Source organism: Asparagus officinalis, unplaced genomic scaffold (genome assembly GCF_001876935.1).
Source record: "Asparagus officinalis unplaced genomic scaffold, Aspof.V1 AsparagusV1_Un302, whole genome shotgun sequence".
Classification (NCBI taxonomy): Eukaryota; Viridiplantae; Streptophyta; class Magnoliopsida; order Asparagales; family Asparagaceae; genus Asparagus; species Asparagus officinalis.
This window is the reverse complement of record NW_017972567.1, coordinates 19964-34468: the sequence shown is the minus strand read 5'-3', so window position 1 is coordinate 34468 and position 14505 is coordinate 19964. Positions and strand designations below refer to the sequence as shown.

General features: G+C 35.6%; 1 protein-coding gene across 2 annotated transcripts; it reads left to right on the top strand.

Moving 5' to 3' along the window:
- Window positions 1-964: 964 nt before the first annotated feature.
- LOC109827573 lies at window positions 965-13589 on the top strand. 2 transcript variants are annotated; one of them, XM_020394578.1, is made up of 6 exons: window positions 965-1385; window positions 1485-1606; window positions 1702-2333; window positions 2432-2521; window positions 12563-13234; window positions 13334-13589. In XM_020394578.1, the coding sequence occupies exons 2-6, from the start codon at window positions 1528-1530 to the stop codon at window positions 13403-13405; spliced, it is 1545 nt and encodes a 514-aa protein (XP_020250167.1). In that variant the 5' UTR covers window positions 965-1385; window positions 1485-1527; the 3' UTR covers window positions 13406-13589. The 2 variants fall into 2 exon arrangements, with proteins under 2 accessions (XP_020250167.1, XP_020250166.1); XM_020394577.1 differs by having other exon boundaries at window positions 966-1385; window positions 1479-1606.
- The last annotated feature ends 916 nt before the right edge of the window (window positions 13590-14505 follow it).

The following is a 14505-nucleotide window of genomic DNA, read 5'->3' as shown; positions in this document are numbered from 1 at the left end:
CTCTCTCTCTCTCTCTCTCTCTATATATATATATATATATATATATATTTATATATATATATATATATAAATATATATATATATATATATATATATTGGAAAGAGCTATTGTAAGTTTTGTCATATAATTATATTGATGCATGCCTGGAAACAACTGTTACATCTATGTATGTCCAAAATCAAATACTATTTGTATGCCGATACCCATAGTTCAGGTTGTGATGAACAATTTTTTTAAAAAGTGAAATAGACATTTTCTACGTGTTACTACTTATGTACAAACTACTACAAAATCTACATATTTTGCTTTGCATCACATACATAATCTATCTACATAATATATTACTACAACAATTATCATTACTTTTGTTCTCAATATCGATTAGTTCTACATGTATATCATGCTCAGCCTTAGAAGCCAATAACAACGAATCGGTCAAAAAATTATTTATCCTTATTCACATCGATTCATAGACCATTGATACTCATTTTATTTGTAAATGTGCGTACTAAAATACTCAAAACTTCTTTCCAATAATTTTCTATGAATAATTCTTTATCTTTTTTTTTCCTTCAAGCCAGTGTACTACCTTCTCACCCATGAAAAATTTAGAATAATAAAATAAGGATGCCACGTGTGCATTGCACGTACACTATACTAGTACAAGCTAAAGGTTCAAAAACATATCCTATCAAATATGATAGCATCTCCCATCGGTAGCGTATCCTATCAGATAGAAAAACCCACAATTGCAGGCCTAGTAGGAATCAGACAAGTAAAGCAAAATGGAGTGGGTTATGGATCTCGGCCCAGAATCAATACCCAAAAATATAAGGAAAGCTATCAATGTGAATAAAATTGAGGCCCAAATATGGTATCCGAATATTTGGAGAGTCCTTTATGATTCGGTATTTGGGGTCCAAGTCCGACGCGTCTGGTGGCATTTTCATCGAGAGCCGGAGCCAGCGTTTTTAGTCTTTTGGCAGCCAAAGAACGAAATCACTTGTTTACGCAAGCGACATCATAATAGGGTTTTTGCTCAAAACGCAGCAGCCGTTTCTTATCGAGAGAGAGAGAGAGAGAGAGAGAGAGGGAGAGAGAGAAAACAAAAATCAAAAAAACCCGCAGCATTGGTTCTCTGATTTAAAACTGCGTCCTCTGTTTCTTTTGCGCTCTTCGGTTTCTGATTCCATTGAGAGAGAGAGAGAGAGAGAGAGAGAGAGAGAGATTGGAGAGAGAGAAAACAACAAAGATTTCTGTTCCATCTGTCTTCGTCAATTTCGAGAACCCAACACAAAACCCAATTGGAAAGAGAGAAGAGAACCGAGGGATTAGCTTTTCTTCGCAAATTGAAAAGACCCAATTGAGATTTCTCCCTATTAAGGTAACTTTTGTTTTTAATTTGTTGTGATTTTGAGAGATTACCCATAATCTGTTGATTCTGAGAAAACCCATTTGAATTTGATTGATACCCAAGTGGCAGATTCTCAATTTGAGTGCGTGCATGTTGAAAATATGAGCCTGTGATGGGGAGCGCGGAGCCGGCGCTGGTGCCTGAGTGGTACAGAGCAGGAAAAGGGGGTAAAGCTTCGAATAATGTTTCGGGTAATTGCAATCTTGCTGCCTTTGCATTTAATTTTGTGCGTATTTCTGTTGCCCATCTGTGTGATTTTAAGATGAAGTTGTTTTGGTCGGTGTAGATGGCAATGGTGTTGGGCTTTCTGGAAGAAAAAGACTTCCTTTGATTCCCTGTGAGCAAGAGTCTAAACAAAGCTCGATTAGAAGTAGTTCAGGTGCACAGGCTTATAGTAATTTTGGGAGGAGAGATAGGAAGAAGAATCCCGATACCTGTGATAGAGATAGAGATAGAGAAAGTTCTCGTGATTATCGTGGCAGTCGAGATTCCATTATAGGGAGTAGGACTGATACAGATCGGCGATGGAGAAGCAACAGCGCTGGAGAGATTTGGCCTAAAAAGCTTGAGAGTGAGTCTAAAAGTGGTGCCTTTGCTAGGGGTAATGTGAATAACGGTGGCATTAAAAGGGGCTCTGCCTTTAAGAGAGAGTTTCCTACGCTTGCTTCTATAGAAAAAAAGAGTGTTTTGGAGTCTGGGAGAGTCTCAACTGCCGTTCAGAGTGTGCCAATACCTAATTTGGTCACAGTTGGGGGTGATAGATGGACTTCGCCTTTGGCAGAAGTGCCTTCTGAAGTCGGAGATAGTACATTGGCTTCTCCTGTGAGTCCATTGTCTTTATCGAGGAGCAATTCAGCTGGATTGAACATGGCAGAAGCATTGATTAATGCATCATTCAGAGCTCAGATTTCTCCCCAGGTTGTTTCATTAATCTATGTGTCCTTTATTTGATAATGTTTTCGTTTGCATGGTATTTACATTTAAAGCATTTTTCTTACTATCTTCTGTCATTGCAGTCGTCAAGCGGTACCTCTCGGGCTGAGGAGTTGGCCATTAGGCAAAGCAAGCAACTTATACCTGTGACATCTTCAATGCTTAAGACTTCTGTAGGTTCCTTAACTTTTCTTTATTTTTTTCTTGCTATATTCAGCCTACATGTAGCTTTTTGGTTGTATTTTATAGTGAATATTTTTTTCGTCATTGTGAATAATTGGTTTTTTCTAGCTTGTCATAATTGAATTCTTCATCAAGAATGCTTATGGTTTGTTTATTAAGGATCTAACAACGTGATGCTGGAATTGTAGGTTATTTATTATACTTGTCTGTTAATTATCATCAATGACTTTGTTACTAAGAGCAATATGATCTGTCCTTCAACTGATTTCTTGGTCAAATGACTGATATTTGTTGTAGTATGCATTTGGATGGTTTAATATGAAAAGTTAGATTTTCTTTGAAGGGAGGAGGGTTATCATAGGTTGGAGGTTATAACGCAAAAGCATCTGGCTCTTTGTTTATTGTTTGGTTTAGATAATATATAGTGAAAATAGGCTCCAGAATGTGTGTAAAATAGGCAGTCATGAAAATTTTAGATTTCTGCTCGGTGCTCACGATAGAAACCTCAAGGTCGTGATTGGAGGATTCCAGATTCATATGCTTGGCTCATAGATTTTTTTTTCTTTTCTTGAAATCAACTCAAAATGGAAGTATTATATGTTTGTTAATGCTTTGCAGATAGATATCATCCTATTGTATGTAGTATTTCATTTTAACTCATATTCATATACTGTTCTTTCTATACTTGATTGCTATGATTTTTCTAAAAGGTACTTGTTTTTCTGTTTCCCTATTCATCATCCTTTTATTTGCTTAAACTCAAGTGTTTTGTACTTATTTGGTTTCATTGTCGTCTTAATAGATTTGGGATTGCTACTCTTTCCTTTTCTACCTCTTGAGAATGAGCTACTATTTCCTTGATGAAGTCAATGGGCTTGTTTCTTTATCTTTTCTTGCTCCTTCATCTTTCCATTTCAAGGATTTTCTTCCGTGTTACCTTGTAATATCATCCTTTACCTTCTTTTTATTTTGAACTACCTCTATGGCGATTAGTTTTTCTGAGTAACTTCATTAGCCTTGAAAGAGAGGTGCTCTGTTGTCTGAGAACTATAACACAATAATTCAAGAGGATATGAGGTTTCCCTTGAAAATATTGTGGAAGAACTTAACAACAACAGCTGTATGCACCTTTTCTACTTCAGTTTCTTTCCTGTCATTTCATCCCTTTTTTCCTTTTTTTCTTTGTTCTATCAACTCTTTTTCAGTTAACAGATAGAGTGGCAATAGGTGTTTGCCTAGGTGATCTATATTCTAGGCAGTATGCCCAAAGGCCTCAACATTTTTATTGACTGAAATTGGTGGTAATAAAATCAGTTGGGAAATAAATTCTTTTCGTAGAGAAATTAGGGAATGCACACGAAAGGGAAATGAATCTGATGATAGGATTAGATGAAAAAAATTACTAACAAAAAATTCTTCGAGATTGATTCTACAACATTAGTCTATTGTTCAATAATAGTTTCTTAATTACTTTAATTAAATGCTCTATTATGGTATGACCTTAAGTGCATTAACAATTGATCTATGCTATTGCTAGGTAACCAGTTATATCCAGAAAACATAAAACTATACTACCGGATTGTATATAAATGGTTATTAAATGCAATGAATATTATTTGAATGCATGGCAACCTATTGTGTCCTTAAAAACATTTTATAAACCGTCTGTTCTTTTGAGATGCTTTGTCTTGCCAGTTGCCAGTAAAATGAAATCCGTGTAGAAGCATCCCAGAATTTGATGATGTCTCTGACTAAGCCGATATCAGCTTTCCTATTGTCTTTTTTTGGCATTCAACCACCAATCCAGTGTTTGCCCTTAGGCTTTTTTGTTGTTCGCTAGCTCATTGTTATATGCTTGTGAGAAAGTTAAAAAGCTTTTTGGATTTAATATGCATGCATGAGGCATTCAATTCGAAGCATTGAAAAACAGTTCAAAAGTTACTTTTTGGTTTGTGCTATCTGTTGGCATTGATAGCCTAATTTTAGTAAAACGGTTAATATTTCACTGTCTAGATTGCATTTGTAACCAAAATCTGAAGGATGCCAGAAGGTATCAGACATTTATGGCTAGTTTTGGTGAAAGAGGAGTGCAAAGTTGCTAAAAAATGGTGACATCCTGGATACAACCAATGCGCTTTATTGCAATATTATTAAGAGATGGAGGTAGATTAAGAGTTTGCCAAATAATATATGGGCTTATCCAGATTTTAGGGTTGTGGAGGCGACAAAAAAAACATGTACTTTTCCCTCTGAACTACCAAAGTTTGAGTGTGGAGTAACGAGTTTCAAACTTTCAATACATGCAAACATTAAATAAAATAATAGATAAGAGCAGCTTGGTGGAAACTCGAGCAAGATTCTAAAACACGGTTTCTCTACATGTTCGGTCTGTAAGCACTCAATGGACAATCATTGTGCCGATTAAATGGATCACACAGAATTATTGCAGATTTGATTTTTAATTATATGTATCCAAAAAGGATAAAGAAAATATAATGACCACAAAAAATAAAAATAAAAATAAAAATAAAAATAAAAATAAAAATAAAAAGAGTGTATCGCATAAGATGGTGTTTATGAGCAATTGAACATTGATTAAGTATTATGAATATGACTATGCACTAGTGGAACAACTCTAAAAATAATAATAATTTCAATCGCTTTGTCAGTGTTTGATCATTATCATTGCTTCATCAATCAGCACAAATGAGTGAAAGGATCAAGAGAGGGAGAGAGTTATGACTTCGTATTGTCGATCATGGTGGTCAGTGTCAGATCACGACCATCACTTTGTCAAGTAGAAGGATCAAGAGAGAGGGATATGAACATTTGGTAGGCGAACAGATGAGGATAATCTGTGGGAGTTCTGGCTATGACTTGGGGTCGGGGTGTCGGGGTCTTCAAGTTGAGGGTTGGATAAAAAAGGGGTCTAGGCCCTTTTAGTTATGCGCTTGTGTACACACCATGTAATTAGTTACAATGTTCAAAACACGGTTTTATTATCCATGTGGTTCGGGAGCACTTAACGATTAATTAGATTGTGTTGAATGCCAATTAGTCGAATTATGCAGAATAATGTGTTTTTGAATTTTTAGCATATATTCATATGTTAAAATATATAAAATTCGTGAAAACTAGAAAAAATACTTAGAAGCTTTGACTAATCTGTTTCGCTGGAGATCTTTGAGGGGAGTTGGAGAGCTTCAGGGTTATCGTCAAAGAGCGTTGGAGGTTGTACAATCTTGCAGTGAGTTTCTACGAGTAGCGTGAAATTGAATCAAGCGTCAACGGAGTCCGTAGATATTTGTCGCAGCCAGTGTTTTTGAGTAAGAGAGAATAGAGAGAAGTGTAGTGGCACTTTAGGAGGGTTTTTATTTACATTATTAGTTAAGACGAGTTTGGGTTAAATGGATTCAACCCAGAAAGCATTTAAAGGAAAGTGCCAGCATAAAAAAACTATGTAGGCGCTTATTGAAAATGCGCTCGATTATGCGGGTGACCGTATAATGGAGTGTTTTCTCCCTAATCGGAGCGTTTCCAATCCGCTTATGCATAAGCAGCGGCTTAATCCGCATTTTAGAACCAATCCGCTTATTCATAAGCAGCGGCTTAATCCGCACTTCAGAACATTGAAGCGGCCGCTTAATCCACATTTGAGAACATCTATCGGTTATATGCGTGTATAGTTTATATGCCTAGATTATGCGACATCTCGGCATAAATTGGATGCAAAATCTGAACTAAGAGTAGCCCCGATGTGCATGCAATATTGTAGTCAAATAATCCTAAATTTTGAATGCTATAAATCACAATATGAAGCAAATGATCTTTGTTTAGGAAAGATACGTTTAATTGCTCAAACTATGGCCCTATATAAACTTTTCTTCTTGAGCACACAAGATATCCATATTTGCTTTCTTTTTTATGCATAAAAAAAACATTTGAATAAATGTTTTTAGAAGATCCTCTTCCTAAATGGTTTTCTTTTAGTGTTGGCCTTAATATAATAAGAAGAGCATGTGAGGTGTGTGCAAATATACGTGGATAAATAAAAGGGACTTCATTATTTCTTACCCTTTTCTTTGTGTTTGCTGTTGAAATCTAAAATATCTCCTGCAGCCTACTGGAAATAAGAACCGATAAGCTGGGAGGAATTTAAGTTAACTAATTCCTAAGGATAAGTTTACATTTATTTGGGAGATACGTCTCCAAAGAAGAAAACTAATGAGGTGAAAAACTACATCATCATGGCGATTGCAACTTCTTCAATGACTTATCGATACATAGAGAGAATTTAGTCCCGTTGAAGGTTTTGGAATCCACTGAGCTAACTAGTTTGAAATTTCCTTGGTAAGTCAATGTGCCTCTTGTAACTTGCTTGGCCCACTGAAGTGCCTTTCATTGACATAACTACTTGAAAAGGAGTCTTTAGGTGAGACAATTTCTACAATTTAAGTGCACTTGTGGCATGATGCTACTTTCCTCTGTCATGAGGGCATGTGCACCCGTTTTACTCTATTAAAGCTTTAATAGAATTTGGACAATAAATTCCCCCTAGAATGACGTGAAGTTCTTTGAACATGAAAGTGTTAATTAGTGTTGAACAAATACGCTGAGCAACACATTATTTCGTGTTACATAGCATAACCGTCCATCTTTGCTACTTACCTTGAAATAGTTTAGACGAGCTATAGGTTTTCTTTTGTCAAAATAGTGTGGGCTATATATGCGTCTTCGAGGTGTAAGGAGGCCTGCATCACTCACGTGTGAATTTTGTTTATAAATTCTGCATTCCCCTTCTAACTCCTAGTCCTAATCCTTAATTTCTCTTTCCTAACCCTACCTTTAATTTCTCTTTCCTAATCCTATTCCCTAACCATTCCCTTTTCCCCTAACGGTGACAATTATGTCGTCTCCCCTTCCTTTTGTCCCCTAAATTGAGCTCCTCCTCCACCATTGACTCTCCTTTCTCACTCAATGACATTGTTACTGACGCCGTCTCCCTACCCCTTATCCCCCTCTCTATTGAGCTTAGACGAGCTATAGGTTTTCTTTTGTCAAAATAGTGTGGGCTATATATGCGTCTTCGAGGTGTAAGGAGGCCTGCATCACTCACGTGTGAATTTTGTTTATAAATTCTGCATTCCCCTTCTAACTCCTAGTCCTAATCCTTAATTTCTCTTTCCTAACCCTACCTTTAATTTCTCTTTCCTAATCCTATTCCCTAACCATTCCCTTTTCCCCTAACGGTGACAATTATGTCGTCTCCCCTTCCTTTTGTCCCCTAAATTGAGCTCCTCCACCATTGACTCTCCTTTCTCACTCAATGACATTGTTACTGACGCCGTCTCCCTACCCCTTATCCCCCTCTCCATTGAGCTCCTCTTCCACCCCGACTCCCATTTATCTTTCTCCTTAGATTATGGTGCCATAATTGACTCCAGCAAGGATGCTGACTCCCCTTCCTCTTCTCACCGTCTCTCAAGTTCCTTTCCAATACGCTCTTACCTCTACTCTTTAGCAACAGTACTGTTATCATCCCTGACAAGTAACTTCGCACAGCTTGTATTATTGTTTGGAATATTTATTGTAATTTGTGGACTATTGAAGTCATGGTTCTATTTATCAGTTATTGTATATATATTTATATATATTTTTAAACTTGAAAAGCAAAAGACGAACCTACGCTATGTGTTGCCTATATACACTTCAAACCATCGGGAGATTGACTGTTGCCTTACAAGTGTCCTTTTTCTAGCACTTTTATATTTGTTTGGGTTTCTCTCTTCTTTTCATATTTGCTAATTGTGCAATTTCCCGTCCGCATCCTTCTCAAAACCCACCATGTATTTTTGTCATGGCATCTCAGCCGTTATAGGAGTATGAGGTAGCTAGATCTGTATGTTTTTGGTTCTCTTAGTATCAGAGAAACTTGCAGCATGAAGGCTGTGTCAGACCCCCTGTTGGACACGAGATAGACACGGACATTAATTTCTCTGTATCGTGTGTACTCCTTAAAATTTGTTCTGTTAGGAGTGCCATATTATATGTGCATTCATGCAACGAAGTCTTTTTCACTATGATCAGAACCTTCTATGATTTTGGTTTCATTTTCTCATCTTATAATGGATAAAATATATTGAAGTTCTTAACTTTTTGCTTTTCCCTTCGTCGGCCTCTAGTTCGTTTAATATATAGAAACATCTTAACTTGATCATAGACGACAACGCCAAAAATGGTATATTACTTGTTCCATTGTAATTAATAAGTAATTGACTGGAATTCATATAAGATTTTTGATTTTTTCTAAAGAAAGATTGTTATTTTAACTTTATAGTGGTTCAACTTCTTTGTCCTCCTTGGATATGGTAGCATAACAGGACACCAAATCACCTTATAATTATCATTTATTAGGGGTTGATATAGTAGAAGTCCTTGATTAGTAAAGGCTTAGTGAGAATACATTAAATTTGATACACGCATACATATAAGTATCTGAAATGAGGTGCATTAAACATTACTGGGGGAAGATGAAAATGAATGCCAAGAGATAGTTCCTATATATAGTTATTCAATGTTACGGAATAGTGCTAATTGCTTGTAACTGTATTTCCAATTAAATAGAGTATATTTTGCATTAGTGCTCGTTGCCATGTTTCTTCCTAGTACAGGAGATACCACTTTTGCATGTCATGCACATGCTTATGATACATACAATTTTTGTTCTCCTTTTCAGCTAGCATGCTGTGTCCTTCACCTCTTGTTTTTATAGTCAACATATCAGGGTATAGTGATGTGGTATATCTCTATCCTGTATATGGACAGTAATTTAAGAGTAAAGATTAGGATGAATTGGATGAGTCCGACATGAGTATGGCTTTCCAATTTCTGTGTAATCCTCATGTTAAAAGCATTTTAAACAAATGTAACAATCCAACCGTGCTGATTTTCTATTTGTGTACTTAGATAAATATGGTGTGAATTATCCATCTGAAGAAAATATGGACACAATAATGACAGAGGTTAAGTATCCATTTTAGATATGGTAGCAAATGCAAAGAGCATATAATTATATACCTAAACGTTATCCTCTGCTTAAAGTTAAATTTTATATTAAAGTAACTAAAATATAAACTTATAAGGATGAAATTCAAGGCTTCATCCAGTTTTCTACTCCAACTTTTATAGCGCGTACACACGTCCAAAAGGTTAAGGCTTTAAAAAGCACTAGCGAATGCCATAGTAGGATAGAGAGGATATCCAACCATTTTCTATGAGAACATTTAAACTGTGACCATCTTTATTTTATGAAAGTTGCCTCCTATGTTTATTCTACTATTCTACTATGATATAAATTTAGTTTCTCACAATATATATTATATATATCCATAGTTCCACACATCTTTTTACACTTTTAGCCCTTTATCATCCTTCTATTTCCCACCTTCTATAGGCTGCCAATTTCCATAGGCTGGTATAGTTAGTGGGCCGATTGATTTGCGCATTAGTTAACTTGGATATGCAATGAGGGTGCATAGCATTTTTGTCTGAACTTGTGCAATGCATTAAAGGAACCAAAAGATTTGATCTTTTTGACAATTAGGCAACTTCAAGTTATTCTTGTATGTAGCTAAACACTGCAAGCATCAACCCAGGACCTTAGGTTTATTTTATAGCGTCTGTCGATGCAAGTAATGATATCATACGGTAAATGAATCCAAGTTTTTAGCAAGATTGAATGTTACACACTTGCACATCTTTTTTTCATATCTTTTGTTATATTCTAGTACAATACTAAGTGCATATTTTGGCATCGAGTTGTTAATTTGAAGATCTTCAGCTCATAGGCACAACACATGCAATTATTAATGTTGTACATGTGGCATGAAATACAGACAGTGAAGTGAATACATGTTTGACCATAGTGAAGTGAAATATCTCAACTTCTTTGTATTACCAAATTTGGATCCAAGTTTTTAGCAAGATTGAATGTTACACACTTGCACATCTTTTTAGTGATAGCTTTTGTTATATTCTGGTACAATACTAAGTGCATAATTTGGCATTGAGTTGTTTAATTTGACGATCTTCAGCTCATAGGCATGACACACGCAATTATTAATTTTGTACATGTGGCATGAATTACAGACAGTGAAGTGAATACATGTTTGACCTTAGTGAAGTGAAATATCTCAACTTCTGTGCATTACCAAATTTGGGTAGAAGGTTGTATTTATGAAACTAGGGAACTTATTATCACATATTCTAAATATACTGTTAAATTCGTTTATATAGCAGGATATGTGTTTGGTTGGATCTTGTTAGGATACTTATTTCTTAATTAATGGAGCAGCAGTTTAGCACTCTTGATGTTATAATAATATTTGGTGAATAGTTTAATATTGGTTTTTGTATCTTTCTTTTCATGAGTGCTTTATCTATGTGGTATTTGCTAATGTTTGGGGGAACAAACAATAACACGCACGGCTACATCCGCCCAGATGTGTTCTAAATAAAATAAAGCATTAATGCATGCAGACACTATTAACTCTTAAGGAATAGCTTCTGAGAACAATCACCAAATAGTGTATTACTTTTTTTTCTTTGACCTTGTGCTAACCTGTATGGGGTTGGTGGTTCATAGAATGAAGTAATTGCTTCGTTCTTCGAATAAAAATTATTCACTTTCTAAACGATTAAACTTCTCAATTACTTAAGGTAATGATTCTTATTTCTTTCTCTTCCTATATTCCTCTAAACTGAACCACCCATCTTCACCCCACCTATACATGAGAAAAAACAAGCTTCTGACAAGTTTGATTTATGTGCTTAGTATCTTTGAGCCCATTACCTTTCTTTTTAATCAATCAAAATCATAGTACCTGTTTTTCTTAATTGTTGATTATGTGCGCAGAGTATTACCCATTAATGAGTTTTCCCGTCACTCATACCATTAAGATTTCCTGTGTGTTGAACGGAGAGGGTGATATGATATGACAGAGTATTACCTAGTATTTTCTATGGTTGGTGTGCATTTCGTCACACTAGTATTCCATTTAGAATAGGGCTTTGATATGGTATCTTTGGACTCTGAGGGGACAGACATTTTTTTCACAAACTTGTTTGATTATGGATTTTCTTGGTATATCCTTTGTGATTGATATTCTGCTTTCAATGGTAGGTAACATCTTGCAATTTTAGTCAGATAATTTATGCTCTTCTTTCATTTTGTACTGGCTACCATCAATTGTTTTAAATATCCCCGACATGGCCCGATATATCCCCCGATATATCCTTTTACCGGGCTTGCCGCAACCGATATTGTCTTTAAATATCCTTTACCGCTTTTTGGCTATTTTGAGTGATAAATCCCCGATATGACCGATATATTAGCCGATATGTGGACCAATATATCTTTTTATATAGCTTGTTACAAAATAATATAACGTGTTTGGAATGTTTGGGCGAGATATCAAGATTTCCCCATTATATCAAATGACATTTTGCCCTAAAAAAAGCAGATCGAATATTGCAATGTTGCTTTGCACTTTTGTTTGTTTTAGAAGGTTGATTAGTGATCCTAAACATATATTATTCATATTTTGTATGCTTAAATTTCATTACATATGTTGAGATTACATTTTAATGCATTATACTATGTATGCAAACATTCTTTATGGCATTCCGATATTTACCACATATCCCCGATATTTCCCCGATATCCGCAATCCGATATGAATTTTGGCTATCCGATATTTCCCCGATATCCGATATTTAAAACCTTTACCATGTGAAGGTAGACGTGTTTCAGTGATGCAGCTGTTGATTTGTGGATTATACACACGCGCACACTTGTATGTATGCGTGTGTATATATATGTGTGTATATGTATGTATGTAGGTTGTCAAGTTCTGTTGCCAATATTTCATTAATCTTTTTCAAGTGCTAGGTAACTCTATATTGGTTATGATCAAGGTGTTTAATATTTTTGGCGAGAGAATTAATATTGTGAATATTGCATTTATTGTCAGGGTCTCAACTCTTCAGAAAAATCTAAATTCAGAGGGCCCGTCTCTCCCGGTGCCAATAATGCTCCTCGTGCTCCTGCTTATACTAAATCTGACATTCCTAAATCGTCGCAAATTGGAAATCTTCAAGTCCTCTCTCGAGAGAAAACTGGGGTCATCTCGCCTAGTGCTGCCAAAGATTCCAGTAGCCAAGACATTAGCCCAAAAAGCCCCATCAATTCAAACCCCAAGACTAAAAACAGGGATATGGGTATGAGTTTATTGCCTTTTGGAGAGAAAAGACCCCTCTCTCTAGCTAAAGCTAAGAATCGAAATGATTTCTTCAATTCCCTGAGGACCAAATCATCTGTCATCAACAATTCAAGTGCTGATTCAAATCCTGAGCCAAGTGATTCTATTGAGAATTCTTTGTCATTGGAGGAAAATGCTATGACTTGTGGTGATGTTTCCATCATTGGTCAGGATTCTGAAAATGAATCTGCTACTGATATTTCTGTGATTAATCTGGAGGAGACAATTGTATCTGAGTCTCCAAAAGACATTGAAGGAAATCAACAGTCACCCCCAGTTGATATCGATGAAAAAGATAAAGCCTTTATGAAATCTCTTGGATGGAAGGAAGATGCGAAGGAAGAAGCTCTGACAAATGAAGAAATTTCTGCTTTCATAAAAAAGGTATAAATACAGTTTTTATATTCCCTGAGATTTCATTTGAGCCCTTTTATAAATGTTTACGTTCTGAATTTTCTTTTTTGGCCTTGAATTTGATTTCAGTATAAGAAGCTGAAGCCACGCTCTTGTCGATTCCAAGCTTTTAGTTTGTCTCCGAAGCAAACTAAGTTCTGATTTTGCTGCTCAATAGAGAACTTAGTAAGGTGAGAAGTAAGAGGCTTTGAGAGCTTTGATGCTAAAAGAAAGTGAGAGAGTTATTTTTGTTCCTCTTGCTATTAAAAACAGTAGATAGAAATACAGAATAAGGGAACCGAACTTTATCGATAAGGAGCTGAATGGAAAATTCTTTTTAAAATTCTTTTTTTTTCTTTTTTCCCCCTTTTGTCGTCAAATGTAGAGGGGAAATGGAGATGGTTGGTTAAAAAGAGGTTTCGTTTGCTATGGAAAAAAATAGCTTGAATTTTTCAAATTATATTTTTGTTAATTAAGGTTTCAGTTTGTATTAGCCTTTTTAATTTAGTTTGAAGCCCATTTTCTGCAGGATTCTTATGTTTTGATAGAGGAGCTGCTACTATGAGGAAGCCCATAGGAATTTAAAAAAACCATAGTGGGAAAGTAGATCTAACCATTTATATTAAAATCTGACGTTATGATAAGACTCGGGGATTATAATTTTATAGTCTAACATATACCAGCAGGTTGAGCGTTTTTTTTATGGGTTAAAATTGAGCCCACCAAGCGATAACAATTTTTTTTAAATGTATTATATTCGTGGATGAAATTGAGCCCACCAAGCGATAACAATTTTTTTAAATATGTATTATATTCGTGGTCAATAAGATTTGAACCAGGGTTAGTTCTGATAAAAGTTCCTCTAATAATTATATTAAAATTTCGAAGTTATGATAACTCTCGTCTTAGTTTATTTGTCTCGTTTATAACAATTGAAATGAGTTTTTTTACTGTGTATTCTCTTTGTGATTACTCTCGTCTTAGTTTATTTGTCTTATCTATTACAAGTCAAGTGAGCAAATTTTTTTTTACTGTGTATTCTCGCTGTGATTGCACGTCTTCATTCAAATGCTTCTAATGAAACTGAATGCAGCTGGAGAGACTGTTTACACAGTTCCTCTGATGCCGGACGAAGAACTTATCGTTTAATTTCAGGACTTCGACGGCATGTTTGGTTCGTACTTCGTACACATTTTCATGGGCCGCAGTTTGTGGTCTGTGAAAACGAGGCCCAATGTGTCGGTGTCCTGTGGAAACAAATT